Source organism: Macrobrachium rosenbergii, chromosome 3, assembly GCF_040412425.1.
Source record: "Macrobrachium rosenbergii isolate ZJJX-2024 chromosome 3, ASM4041242v1, whole genome shotgun sequence".
NCBI lineage: Eukaryota > Metazoa > Arthropoda > Malacostraca > Decapoda > Palaemonidae > Macrobrachium > Macrobrachium rosenbergii.
The window spans coordinates 88,384,210-88,399,970 of record NC_089743.1 but is presented as its reverse complement, the minus strand read 5'-3'; the positions used below and the strand labels follow the sequence as shown (position 1 = coordinate 88,399,970).

General features: G+C 35.7%; 1 protein-coding gene across 50 annotated transcripts in view; it reads left to right on the top strand.

Moving 5' to 3' along the window:
• LOC136826963 (uncharacterized) overlaps window positions 1-15,761 on the top strand; it is a 578,486-nt gene that overhangs the window by 480,656 nt on the left and 82,069 nt on the right. For 22 of the 50 annotated variants that reach the window (XM_067084862.1, XM_067084752.1, XM_067084636.1 and 19 more), the window contains one exon: window positions 7,933-7,968. The exons of the other annotated variants lie outside the window; for them this stretch is intronic. In XM_067084862.1, coding sequence (XP_066940963.1) covers window positions 7,933-7,968 — 36 coding nt within the window. The remainder of the gene's footprint in view (window positions 1-7,932; window positions 7,969-15,761) is intronic. 50 annotated transcript variants of the gene reach the window in all.

Sequence of the window (15,761 nt, the reverse complement as noted above, 5' to 3'; positions counted from 1 at the left end):
CCGAATTAGAGCCTAACTGAAAATTATTATGGTGAGAAAGTATATATTTAGTGTTAGTCTTCCTTTTTTTTTCTTATAATTTTAGTCTATTAAATCATTTCAGGCGCAAGATATTTTCAGAAAGTAGAAGAATGTGTAGCTAATAAGGATGATGACAATGCAATTTGTGTGTGTGTGTTTTTTTTTCTACATGAGATTTTGCTTGGACCAGTAATGAAAAATTCATCATTATGAAAAATAACTAACAGCCCTATTATTTATTTAACCGAAGGAAAGTTGTTTCAAAAGATCAGAAATACTAAGATTACAAAAAAAAAAAAAAAAAAACTGAAAACTTGTTGCATACAAGGTTGAGTTCGCCGTCTGTATATTTTCATCTGAAATATATATTATTAAATAGCTTCATCTGTCGGTAATTGCCTGAGATTGAATATTAAAAGGAAAGAAAAAGACGAAGAAAAAGGTAAATCCATAAAATAGAATACCGATAAAATATGTTAGCCAAAACACTCATCATAAGCTTTCTAAATTTTCTAAATTTTCTGTGTGGGGTTTTCCTGTGGATTTATACTTTTTATTTCTCTTTAATTACTCCTGAGACTCCCATGAACCAATAAGGTTAACTGAAGGGCTGTCTGTTGGATAATAGGGTAACGTCCATGTTGCCTCACACGAAAACATGCTGTGATTTAGGAGAATTCCGAGGCCTTTCGCAGGCATTCATCGCAGAGGCTACTCTATTGACACTTGTACACGCCTGTTGCTTTCCTTCCACTGGCTTTAAAGCTTTGGAATTCTCTCCCTTATCGTTTGTTCTGGCTCTTATTAACGTTCCCTTTTTCATGAGTAAAAGAGGTCTAGACACTGCTGTTTTGAGGGTCCGGCATCCTCTCTCATTCTTCCTTTTCCTTTTTCTGCTTCACTTCGGACCTGGGCTAGAAATGGGTGTTAGGTTGTCTATCCCTTTGGTCTTTCCACTTAAAATAAATATATATGTAATTTACGTTGAAATCCCCTTAGTCTAAGTCTCTCTTAGTTCTTCGCTGGAGGGGTAGATAGAGCTGTCGCCTGGCACGCTGTTGGCCCAGCGTTCGACTCTCCTACCCGGCTAATGAAGAATTAGAGGAATTTATTTCTGGTGATAGAAATTCACTTCTCGTCGTAATGTGGTTCGGATCCCCCAATAAGCTGTAGGTCCCGTTGCTAGGTAACCAGTAGGTTCTTAGCCACGTAAAATAAATCAGATCCTTCGGGCCAGCCTTAGGAGATCTGTTAATCAGCTCAGTAGTCTGGTTAAACTAAGATATATTTACTCTACAATCCCTCGTCACTTTCGACAATGCTAGAGAGCACAGAATTGCAGAAATGCCTACCTACTGACAAAGACTCTTGTGTAAATATGACACGAAGAATGAATTTTGAGATAGACGAAAAGGGGTCAACTTTTTAGCTCTTCCGAGATCCGGCCAAGGCTTCAAGAGATGAGATAAGCCATATGGATTATGATCTTTACTGCAGGTGTAACAGAGAAACACAGTTCAAATTGTTTTCCTATTTCAGTCCTCTTATATTCACTTTGGGTTAATAATAATAATAATAATAATAATAATAATAATAATAATAATAATAATAATTATAATAATAATAATAATAATAATAATAATAATAAGAATTGTACGAAAAAAATCATTCTCTGAAGGAAGATTCTTGCGTATACACTTGGTGGACGAGCTCATATACTACGGGAATTGCTACTTCTTATTTTATTCGGCTATGTATATACATACATACATTGTAATGGCTGTAAAAATATATCTATATATATATATATACATACATATATATATATATATATATTATATATATATATATATATATATATATATATATATATATATATATATATATATATATATGTATATATATGTAATATTTATTCACAGATACATAAATATATATATATTCGGTAGTTGCGCCTAGAAAATGATAGGCATGAAAGGGAGCGGGTGTGCGGGTGCGCACGTTAAGTGCCAGGTCCATCCGATATGGCAGCGTCCTTCGCCCAGCCAAGAGTTAGATACTGAAACGCGACACCGTTTGTTTGCATTGGCAGGAAAAATAAAAAATTCTATCGGCAGCTATTTCATTCATTTATTCACTTTTTGTGTGTGTGCGTGCGTTTCATCATATTTTCTTTCTTCGTTCATTTTAGAGTTTTGTCAAATTTCTGACGTATTTACGCTGTATTTACACTTTTTTCTTAGTTCCAAGTAATTGTTTGGATTTATTAAATATTCACTTTTTTTCATGGTGCTTCTCTGATGCCAATCATTTGAAAGTTTTTATTTTGACGTTTCTGCCTTTCTTTCGTAATATACAGCTTATAAATTCAAGCAATATTTTAATCAATTTATTGATATTCTTTTATTTTTATCGGTTTTACTTATATGCCAGGCGTTACGTTAGAGTTCAGTATAATTTTTATGCTTATTTTTTGAGGGATAATTGCTTAATTTTATTTAAGTATTCATTTGTTCACATTATATATGAATATTCATTTTACAGTCATTGAATTTCATGCATTTCCTTTGATGTCTGATTTTCGTGATATATTTCGCTCTCTTTTTACTTAACTGTTACGTAATACAGCTTACCAATTTATGTCACTATTTATCGGGTCGCTTATCTACACATTAATCGGTTTATTTACTGGTATTCATATTTCGTCCGGTTTCCAAAGATTCCTGACTGACAAAACGCCACGCACCAAACCGATGAGCACTCGCAAGTTTGTACTTCAGACCGCTTGATGTGGATCGTCGATTGACAGTTTTATGTTCCGCTTTATTTTATATTTCCTTCTTGTGTTATATTCCGACTGATTTTATTTCAACTTCAGCGAGCAGGGGAGCTCTCACGCTCAAAGCCAGCGGTAGAGAATGCTGTTGGTATGTCCTGTGATGTTATTCTTTTTCCAGCGAATTCGAGCATTCCTCCTGCATGACTTGGCTTACGGCAGAGCAAATCTTTTATATTGCCATTAGTCGTTTCGCAACGTCTGTCGTGCTCCACTGCTCTGTGTACCCATAGTCTTCTCCGGAAAGGTTAACCCTTCGAATTTATTGACAGTAAAGAGAAAGAGAAAGAAGTATCTGGTGAATGGCTTCTCATCTCCAGGGTGAGATTACCTGGTCCAGACCCTCCCGTTTGTTTATCTATACGATGGATAATATTTTTGACAGGGTACTGATCGCTAACGTCTGTTATTTCTCTTTTTTTTTATTATCTTTCGTTACATCCCAGCTGCGGCTTATCAAGGTCGAACAACAGCCCGGTGCCTGATTCACTAATTACATCAACAGAAACGTACGGATCGAACATCGGTCCACTTGGTTATATGCCGGACATGCTAGAGAGAGAGAGAGAGAGAGAGAGAGAGAGAGAGAGAGAGAGAGAGAGAGAGAATTTAAATATAGAGCATTCGCCCTATTGTAAGACTACCATGCCCTCAAAAGGAGGGCGGGCGGCCAGGTTCAAGGACGCGAAAAATACGGGAAATTTCTGCCTACAGCGGTTCGGACGCCATTGTGAATCATCCATCTATTTGTTTTTATCTAGAGCAAAAAAAAAAAATCGTCACCGGCAAATAAAATATTCAAAATCAATACACAAACAGGAAATTAGATAGGCAGATAGATATAGAGGGATAGATATCAGGACTCCCACTTTCCAGTGATACGCCAGACGCGGTTACCAGATAAAAAAAAAGAAAAAAAAAAAAGATAAATGGATTTACACCGAAATCAAAATTAGATCAAAAGAAGAGACCGACTTCCATAATGGGAGGTGTGTGTGTGCTGCCAAGGTGGGGGGGAGCCTGTGGTAAGGGAGGTGAAATTGGGGGTTGACGAAGGGGGAAGGTAGACGACTCAGGGGAGGAAGAATTTAAAAATCAATTGAATGAAGAAAGATGAATGGTCTACACAGAACACGGATAAAAGTCATTAAAGGCAAGGTATTGCATTTAATGACTGTTCTGCGATATTTCATAAGGATTAGGTAAAGACAGAACATTGCTATGTCGGTTACAAAGGCAGTATGGGAAAAGATTTCATTATTATGCTTGACTGATGACAAAACTGAGAATATTTTGGAAAGTAAAGTAAGAAATTGGATATGAACGGGAGAGTGACTGCTGCTGCAGAGATTGAAGGCCAGGTAGTGAGAAAGAGAGAGAGAGAGAGAATTCAGCTAATAAACCAGTATAGTACGTATAATATTAAGAAATCACCAGGAAAAAAAATGTGAACAGAAAATATAACGGAATTTCTGTGATATCTTACAAACTGAAGAAATCTAAAAATTATATTAAGCAATATATTTGGGAAGCAAAATATTGGTCTTATTTCAGATGTAAAATTCTCTCTCTCTCTCTCTCTCTCTCTCTCTCTCTCTCTCTCTCTCTCTCTCTCTCTCTCTCTCTCTAAACTATAAATGTCTAGATTTTTTTGATTTGAGAGAAAAATGATCCGCAATAAATCTTATGTGTTGACTAACAATAAACATGGATTTATTTAACTTTCTGTTTGTTATGAACTGTGCCTAACAAAATAAACATAACTGGACTGATAAGAGTTAGTTAAACAAACAACCTGTCTAAATCCATAAGAGTTTTTAATGAAAAGGATTAAACTATGTATTGATGGCGAATGTGTTTTTATTCTCTCTCTCTCTCTCTCTCTCTCTCTCTCTCTCTCTCTCTCTCTCTCTCTCTCTCTCTCTCTCTCTCTGTTTTTTGTAACCAAATGCCAGTTAATTAAACACTCACCAAATTTGATATCGTCCTCAGAGCAACCAAACGCGAACTCGCTCTCCAGCGCTCTTTTGCAAACTACGTTTTTGCAGAGTACTGTGTTCGTTTTGCATGCGTTTGTTTGTGCTCAACCTACATTGAGTTATTACTCAGAAAGGTGTATGTCTAGTATGATTCCGTATTACTAGATATATTTCTTTAAATACAAAAAGATAAAAATGTATGTGGTATAGATTGTAGATTTTCAGTACAAGAACACAAAACCAGCGGTCCTATGCAGGTCTAACCTAATACCGTGATTTTTCTCTTAAGCATCTGTGGTTTACCCCCCCCCCCAACCCTTGGGGGGGGAGGGTTGCCCGAAAAGTTGGATGAATTAATTAACGTATGTGGCAACATTTTCTGCGTTAGAAACCATGTCAAATGAATAATGGTCCAGGCTGAAACGTTTGATTTTGAAATATCAAATGCATAATAGTCGGATGGATTAATTAACGTATGTGACAAAAAAACTTTTCCTTTCGAAATCATAGCAAACGAATAACGTTTGAGACAGAAACATTTGCCTTTAAAATGAAATCACATCTGAGACAACGATTGGTTTTGAAATCACAGTTATCAAATGAATAACGTTCGAGCCGAAAACAATAGGTGTTAAAATAACGTAAAATGAATAACGCTTGGGACAAAACGTTTCCTTTTGAATGACACCAAATGAATCACGCCTGAGATACGAACGTTTGGCATCGAAATCAGTTCAAGGAAAAGAATACCAGCGTTGGAAAGAAAAGGGAGAGAAATTAATATGTAAATGAACCAGTAAGAGCACGCCGTCGCCATCCTCTCTTAAGTGATGGGGAAAGGATTCTCCTCAAGTAATGAAGAGAAAGATGAGACAGTGAGTGAAAATTATTCAATCTGAAGACGATATCTGAGGGAAAGGGTAGGCTAACAGCCTACATTACTCGAAGCTTTTGCTAGAATGGAGTCGAAAGGTTTTACAAAGCGAGGTTTAGTTGATAATAATAATAATAATAATAATAATAATAATAATAATAATAATAATAATAATAATAATAACACTATGGTTCCTTGCGGTTTAAAGATTTTTCTGAAAAGTTAATAATAATAACAACAATTAACACTATGGTTCCTTGCCGTTTGAAAATCTTCCTAAAAAGTGAATCAAAGGAAGGAATGACTTATGAGGAAAAAAAGATTTAACTGGCGTAATAATAATAATAATCATTAAAGTGTGTTACTAGAAACAGCGCACATAGTGAGAAAAGTGATGGACTCCTAAGGAGGCAGGATACAACCCGAAACCCCCCCCCCCAACACTATAAAAACCACCCAGTCGAATAGGATGACTGTGATAGACCCAAAAAATAAAATAATAATAGTAATAATAATAATAATATGACGTCTGGTCCCATTTTCGCGTGATATTACGCCAGAAAGACTTTTTAACTTTTCGAATAAGAACGGCAAATATAAGAAGAAACAAGTTAATTTAAAACTGCGAAGCCGCAAACCACAACGCCAAGAACACTATTGCTCAACATGACCAGTACATTTCTTTTATTAATAAGCAAAAGCCGCTAAAACGTCATTACGCTGGCGAGGATGGGGCTACGTTGGCTCTTATTAAAAATGCGTCTAAATTCGCCATATCAATAAAGAAAAAATTGTATCCTTCTATTGCAGTTTAAGGATTCTTCACTTAACCCTCATATGAGTAAGTATATATATATATATATATATATATATATATATATATATATATATATATATATATATATATATATATATATATGTATATATATATACATACACGCACACATACACAAACACATCCCTACAGAGACAAATAAGATAGAGTGAAGTGTGTAAGTAGTACCCGGTTATATGATTTTTATTGTTAGTTCCCTATACTAAATAGACGGAAGCCTTGAAAAGTAATGATTGTATTTTTTTCCACTTTCTACTACTATCTAACACATCAAAGAACTGTTTCATAAAACCGCTTGATTCACACATCCTTTCCCTGGTTTAAAACCACTGTGCTCTTTCCTCTTCATTGTTGTTCTTCCCGACTTTTTCAGTAAAAACCTTGTGCTAAACAATATTATCCCTCTAGGTGTATTTCTCACCATCGCCTCTCACAATTCTATGTGATTTGCATAACCTCACGAAGGAGGTGCTAATGTATTCACGGTATTTCGTTGAACTCCTGACTTTGTAACTTAATCATGGTTATCCACTATTGCCAATCACGAGACCCAGCGTTATCAACCCCCGGCTTAATGCGTCGTCATTATGGAAATCAATTATCATCTAGCCGCAATTGCTCGACGTAAACTATGCTCGTCGGGAATCTTCTTGACAGGAGACCCAGCCTGCACCTTCTGCTACCTCATCCACATTTCTCGGAGGGGATTGTAACTTAAATGGTTCTGCTTTTTATGGTAATAAGAGGAAAGGCATTCAGACAGCGCCCCACTAAGGCTGTCACTCTAATTTGGCAGCGCTCTTGAGGAAGAATGGGTTTGGAGGAGGGTGAAAAGATCTCTGAGCAAGATGGAACGAAAGTATGAGGGATTGTCGGGTTGGTAGCAGATTGGCTTGAAGTGCAGGGTTGCAGAAGGATAGGCTTAATATTGTTACTGTTTTCGTACTGTGGTCAGCTTTTTCCTTCGAAGTGGATAAAGCGAGTGAGGGGCTGGAAATGGGCCAGGGGAAAATAATTTCAGTGAAATTTTGTCTGTACTTTTTGTATGTCAGAATATTACAGGGTGACTATAGAGTATTGGTTAGAAGAGAATTACTTTGAGGTAGAATATTATTGAGATTTTATTAGAAAATAAAGGTGTATGGGTATGTGTGTGTGTGTGTATATATATATATATATATATATACTGTATATATATATGTGTGTGTGTATGTGTGTGCGTGCGTGCCCGCGCGCATTAAGTTCGCGTGAATATGAAAATATCAACATGCAAAACTTTAATTCTAGCATGACCATTGGAATGGTTTTCTAAAATGAACACGTAAACAAACCTTCCCCTAGACATGATTTCGTCGAACATTAATCATTGTTTTTTCTTCTTTCACAGGTGAGCTTGGAACTTCAACAATCGCATTCATCACCTGTATGTATTTAGTTTTCTTTTTGTTTCCTCTTTTTTTATATTTTAGCGTGCGTTTCCTCATTATTGTGTTTTCTGTCATATTTTCGTTATTATGCAAACGTAGAATTTTTATTTATTTCTGTTTCTTCAACATTTTCTTAAGCCTGAGTTGCTGTGTTTAGAAAACTATTAATATTTGCTTCGATGTAATTAAATCTACTGATACCGATATAGTATTTAATATGTGCATATGAATGTGAGTGTGTAAAATAATTGTTTTATTCTCTCTCTCTCTCTCTCTCTCTCTCTCTCTCTCTCTCTCTCTCTCTCTCTCTCTCTCTCTCATATCATATTTAAGCAGGTATTGATAGGAATTCGAAGAACCAATTAATAAATTGATCATGTTGAATATCGTTGTGGATAGTAAGAAATAAAACTGCCAAACAGTCCACTTAGCATAAATTCTCTCCCCAGATAGAAATTGCCTTTTGTTCCCCCTTAATATAAACAAACGAAAAAAAGTAAAAAAAAAAATTAATGCACCGTAAAGGTGTCAGTCAGAGTGATACAACAATTCGGCCGTCGAATGTTCTTGGGGTTTAAATTTTTGCAAGAAACATTTGCTCTATTTGCAAATATATATACATATATATGTGTGTATGTATGTATATATACATTATATACAAATGCATATATATACATAGTATATATATTATATATATATATATATATATATATATATATATATATATTTATAGTATATATATATATATATATATATATATATATATATATATATATATATATTACATGATGGAAATAAACAGACGACACTGCAATCGTATATGTCCTTTTATTTACTTAATGTATTAGTCCAGAACAAGACCTGTATTGTAAATTATTCACTGTTTTAAACTAGTTGTACAAAATATCGAAGTTCTAATAATGATTCCATTTCCCCCCTTAAATCACGTTGGCTGTTTCATAAAAAAAAAAAGATGTTATCACAGCTTGCCCCTTCTCCGTTCATTACTCTCGGAAATCGATATTAATATATTTTACTAACATTTCTTAATGTATAATCCTTTCTTCGAAACTGGTAGCAGGTTTTATAACAAGTAATGGTTACCGTGCACAACACAGTTCCTATGTCAGGTAGGGCAGTGATTGAAAAGAAGCTTTAAAATCTTTTGAGGATTATAATTATCGCTTTGCTACGGGTAATTTAAGATCATATTGGCCTTTCGGAAATAGAAATATTACCCAAAAATCCATTGGTGTGGGTTCGTTTAATTGTTTTTGCTTTATTAAAAATTTTAAAAATTAAATTGAAGTTCATTATAACTAACTCACTCAAACTAATTCACCTAATTGTGTCTATTTAACTGTAAATCATTCAGAATTAAAACTGAAGTCAGTAACTGCAACTGCTACTCAAGATTTATCCAGTTTGGTATTTAAAGAAAATACATTAAAGCTTCTCATTAGGCAGAATGTATGCAAATAGTTAAGAATGCAGTTAAGAGGTCGGCTCAGATTTCTTCAATACATTCCAAAAAAAGATATCAAAAACCCGTTGAAGCGGACTCATAGGGGAGGTGTTGGAAACCTGAGGAATGTTTTTGAAAAGCAGGAAGAAGAGAGAGAGAGAGAGAGAGAGAGAGAGAGAAACGCTGCTGTTTTACCAACACTTGTACTGTGCTCACACTGACATTTTGACGCCCACTCAGTCAGTCGATTCTTACTCTCTTCCTCAACTGAACAAACAAATAGGATTCCGACTTACAAGAATATCCTTCTGATGAAACCGGATGCTTCCAGTAACTAGTTCCAGCATTCTTTCTTAAGATCCTACCGACTGTCTTTCCGGAATACGTAATATGTTACTTTGAATCCAGCGTCTTCCCTGCTAAGAGAAAAGAAAAGGATTTTTGGATGGTTGTATCATTTATTCTAGATTTAATGTATCTATCGCTTACAAGACTGAAATTTTAACAAATGGCAATGTATGCTGCGCGCGCGCGCGCTTTGTGTGTTTGTGTGTATGTATGTATTTCTTGCATTATCCGCTGCCTGTACATTAAACACTGGGGAAGACGTGCGTTTCTAGCTTTCATCTTCGTCCTTTTATTTTCCCTTCTTTATCCAAAAAACAAATGTTTAAGGGTGTCTTCACTGAAAGTCTTTTGTGTACCCGAAAATGTTTGACAGAACAACATTGACTGTCTTCAGCTTTCCTCCTTTCCTTGCATCTTCGCATACACACACACACACACATACATATACATATAAATATATATTGTATATATATATATATATATATATATATATATATATATATATATATATATATATATATATATATAATCAGTTCTAGACAAGCTGAACGATTCTTGCTAGTTCTAGTCTAGTTCCATTAAATCCCCGTGTACCTCTGGTACTTACCTGGCTCTGTGAGTTACAATCACATGGGAAACGCAACCTGTCCCATACAAAGAAATTCCTGAGAACTGGGAGGCTAATACCTTCTGTATGTATGTATGTATGTATGTATGTATATGTATATATATATATATATATATATATATATATATATATATATATATATATATATATATATATATATAAATAAAAAGGAAATGAGCGTTTTATCGGTTCGAGACTTGTACTTCATCGTACTGATTACTGTTTTATTCTCCTATTGTTTTGTATGACTTTCTGTATTTCGTCATTACACCAATTTTTCCTTTTTTTTTAATATACAAAGCTACGGTACATCAACGAGGAAAAAAGAAATTCGGCGAAGATATTATAAATGTAAAAGGAGAAACTTGGGGTTCTTTTATTCCCATTGGCCTCGGCGGTCAATGGTGGTGGTGGGATTCCCAAAAATCATTTAAAAATAAGATTTTCGTTTCGTCTTTACCTTCCATTAAGAAAAAAAGACCTTGCCTTTTTTTTTTAAATCTGTGTCTTTAACTCCCAAAATAATACTTTTCTCTTCAGATATTTACATCTCTCTCTCTCTGCTCTGCCTTCGTGATGAAATGTTTCCTCTCGATTCAGTACTGATTAATTGTTTTTGCTCCCTGATGGGGAAATGTAATGGCAAGGCCAAGTTTCTTTAAATATCCACTAAGGTATGAATTATATACATGTTCGTTATCCAACTGGTGTGGTTTGCAAGTTGGGCGGAGAGAGAGAGAGAGAGAGGACATAAAATAAGACTTTTGTAATGTCCTGTAATAAATTGAAAATACGAGGAAGGGACACTGACGAGGTAATCCTCAAGTGAAATTTAGACACATTCTCTCTCTCTCTCTCTCTCTCTCTCTCTCTCTCTCTCTCTCTCTCTCTTTGTGTTTCTGTGTGTATATATATATATATATATATATATATATATATATATATATATATATATATATATATATATACTGTATATATAATTAATTATATTATATATATATATATATATATATATATATATATATATATATATATATATATATATGTGTGTGTGTGTGTGTGTGTGTGTGTGTGTGCATGTGTAAGCTCCCTTTAGATTTCGAATCGTAGTAATTGAAATGCTATGTCAGATTTCCGAAGAGTTTGTTGCTAACATCAGCTGCTAAATGTGTCGTTTTATTAGTTTCCCTTATGTAAAACTGCAAAGGAGACACATGCGTGGTATGAGTAAAGTCGGTAGATTTCATATTCAGTGGGCGTGTTGCTAAATTACCGTAGGATACCTTTACCTACAATAAAAATGTAAACAATTAAAGACAGATTTGCTTACGAAGTTAGTCGAATTTAACCAGGAGAGAAAGATACAAATTCATGTTATGAGAGTAGATTATCAAGACGACAGAACCTCTCAACGGGACAAAAAGATGTTGGATCAGAAACAAACAAAAAGGTGTCTAATACAAAAAGTAAAATAAAATCAAAGGAAAAATAGCCTTAGAATTACAGGTATTTAAAAATAGTATATACAGTATTTTGGTCTCACTACCTACTAGTTGGGGGGTGGGTTAGTGGTGGTCAACTATTACTGACATACGTAATACTGAAAATTAAAATAATGTTAAGCATCATTGAAAAACTAAACTTGAAGAAAAAACTGCGCTTTCACGACCTACCAGCAGATTAAAGGAAGGTGTGAGGTTGGCCCAGTAGCTGTACTAGTAATGAGTCATGATTGATAATGATCACGGAAATGTAATACGTATGCGCAAATCGAAAGCTGGGAGGGGAGAGAGAGAGAGAGAGAGAGAGAGAGAGATATCGGTCTCCACTCTTCGGAGAATAATAATATTAGCCGGCCATTGCTAAATCCATGAAGAGATATCTTACGTGAATAATGAGAACGACAAGGGAGTATGGGAGGCCCTCAGCCTAAGCCTCATCTCTCGGTAGCTTCCCCTCTCACCCTTATTCTGTTCTCTCTCTCTCTCCAAATATAGGATGGAATAATGATCCCAAGAGAATAAAGATGGAAAATAGGATACGAAAGGATAAGCGACGTAATCTCTCTCTTTCTCTCCCATTATGAATAATCCCCTCCTTTTCCGTCGTCGACTGTCATACTTGACAAAATTAAGTGAGCACAGATGAGTGTATTTTGCGGTATAACCCATATATTACATTCTACTGCGAACTTTGTTCTGACTGCGCCGTATCACGAGGGATATTTCAGGTGGCGGTATGTCACACGGAACTTCAGCTCGACTAGAGGCATATATTTGGCAATATTCTTTCTAAGGCATTAAGATGAAATTAACAAGCCCCCAATCTCCTCTCTCTCTCTCTCTCTCTCTCTCTCTCTCTCTCTCTCTGTATATATATATATATATATATATATATATATATATATATATATATATATATATATATATATATATATATATATATATGACTAGTTGTATGGAAGTGAGCGTATAATTATATATCTAACATAATAATAACAATTGCAATGCTACTGAAAAAGAAAATAATAACAATGCAATGTTAAGAAATAATAATAATAATAATAATAATAATAATAATAATAATAATAATAATAATAATAGCGCGTGCCATGCCAAAAGACGACATGGAAGAATTTGCTTTTCATTTATTCACATCAGAGGAAACACTTTTCTTTTTCAGGCCGGCTCTAGAACCGGCCCGGCTCAAAGAAGAAATAACTTATAAAACAAAATAAAAAGGGAAGTGAGCCTTTAATAAGTAGTTTATTATTATTATTTTTTTTTTTTGTTCCCGAGTGAAGGTGGGGGGGGGGGGACGGGGAATTCTTCAGAAGGATCAAAGACCCCCGTCCGTTTTGTCAACGTCCAGTTACAAGATCGCTCGTAAATACCTATCCTTTAGTATTACTGAAAACTCGAGAGAGATCTACGATGGGGAAAGTGGCGGTAGAATTATCATCATTATTGCTCTCTCTCTCTCTCTCTCTCTCTCTCTCTCTCTCTCTCTCATTGTACGAGCTCTTTGCGTGCAATCCTAGTTATGGTTTTAACGTATATTGATTATTATTATTGTTGTTGTTTTTGTTTTCTCTTCACTTTTAAATTGGCATAATTATTATTATTATTATTATTATTATTATTATTATTATTATTATTATTATTATTATTATTATAAAAATAAGGATTGACACATCGCTCGATATCCGATAAGCATACAACGAAGGGGGACGACGTGCCCACTTGGCAATCAAACCAGTATGCCTCTGCTGACCGTGAAGGAATTATGTACCGGTTATTCTGCTTTTGTGGGTCGCAGCTGAGAGAGAGAGAGAGAGAGAGAGAGAGAGAGAGAGAGAGAGAGAGAGAGAGAGAGAGAGAGAGAAGAAAAAACTATCCGCAGATTTAAGCCATTAGGAGGTCGAAATGTATACCAGGTTACTGGGAGGACCTCAAAAAGCTAATTCTTATCCCCATCTTGGGGATAGCGCGCACGTTATATTCTCTCCCATCTTTGCTTTTTTAATGTTCTAGTTTAAGAATCTTCTTGTTTAAACCCTTGTCATTCAGCAGCAGAAATGCTCCATCTTTAACATTTAAATTTAACAGATACTTTTGTTTTAGTATCTTAATAGGACTGGCGTGATCTTTTATTGCGGCGAAACTCCGGTACTTTTATGCTCTATTAATGGGAATCCTGATGTATTCATTATATCTCTCTCAACCTCTGGTACTTTACTTTATTTTGGAGATTTCGCAATGTTTCATTATTCATAAACGTGTATTGTTCCCAAATGATTCCTCAGGCAGAAAGAGATAATCACCTGCAGACCTCTTGAAAACATATCACGAGAAGTAATTGTGTAAATCCATATCTGTTGAACGCCTAAGGGAATGTTTTGAAATGCCCTATATATGGTCAGTGATCATTTACAAAACAACCGAGGTATTGTTAGTAGACGAGGCGAGTTTGACAGCCTCAAACGTTGTCTTGACAAGAGATTTGCTTAAGTCTGTGGCGTCCACAAATTCTCTCTCTCTCTCTCTGAGTGAAATCTCGGGATCAAAGCCTGATCTTACCTTCAAGGAATATCGGCTACATACCTATCTTGATCGGAACTGCCCTAATCTTTATCTGTGGAGAGTGAATCGGAGTGAAGAGGATTACCAGTATAGTTTACGAACGTGGATATTTATTACTTCTGTCCGAAACCCACAATGACCATACGCTGTCGCTATAAAAGTGTTCGATATTAAAAGACCATGATCGTCTCTTCGGAAATGTGTGCCATATAAAAGAATTACTCTCAACATAATTGTATTGCAGTTTCTCTAAGCAGGGTACCCAGTGAAGCTGCCCTTTCAGTAGCTGCTAGATTTTGTTTTCCTAGTTTATTCAAGGAAGGTGACCTGTTAAATTGCTCATTTCATTCATTACTTTGTTCCGGTAACAGACGAACAAACACGATCCGAGAGAGTTGAGCGAGTAAGCATCGTATAACATTTTAAATTTGGGGATCGCGGGATGACAACAGCGCCGTAAGCCTCTTCTAATCTTAATATGGCTGTCTGACAAAGGATCCAATCTTCTTCTTTCTCTTTCTTCTTTCTTTCTTCTTTCTTTCTTCTTTTTCTTCTCTCTCTCTCTCTAGTCCCGGATGGTTTTGGGATTTGAGGATTTGTCCCGATTACACTGATTTTATATTGGCCTAAATATTGCCGCAGCTCCGCTTCTGCCGTTGATACCGCTTTCTATCTGTGACGGATCAAATCCATTCTATCAGTGGATAAAGGGGCGAAGGGATAGAGAGAGAGAGAGAGATACAGAGAGAGAGAGAGAGAGAGAGAGAGAGAAGGGGGGAAGGAGGAAGGTTTGTTTGTGTTCTTTAAACAAGACAAAAAAGTGGAATGTTGAGGGTGAACCGCCACCGTTTTATCCAACCTTTTTACAGCTCCGTGCCCCATTACTTCCCCAAATCATGTACAGACCGGAGTGCGTTTTAAGTGGCTCATTGCGAAAGACACCCTTGATCATTTGACGAGCTTCATTCTTTTCTTTCTGAAAGCACCGGTCAGTGGGAGGGCACCCAATTGCGTTTTTTTCTGGCCGGTGAAAACAAGACGATACTTTGTAAGAAGAAATGTGGGTTGGGGCTTAACCACGATGGAGACGACAGACCTGCCTCTCCAAGGAAGGTTGACAGATTGATAGTGATTAATCTGGGGTCTAATCTATCAAGTTTCATAAAGAAAGGTCATAGGACTCGGAGATAGATGGAGAATTCCAAAGCTTACCAGGTATCCATTGTTCGCTGAAATCGCATGTCCTCCTACATAGAATTTCATAGA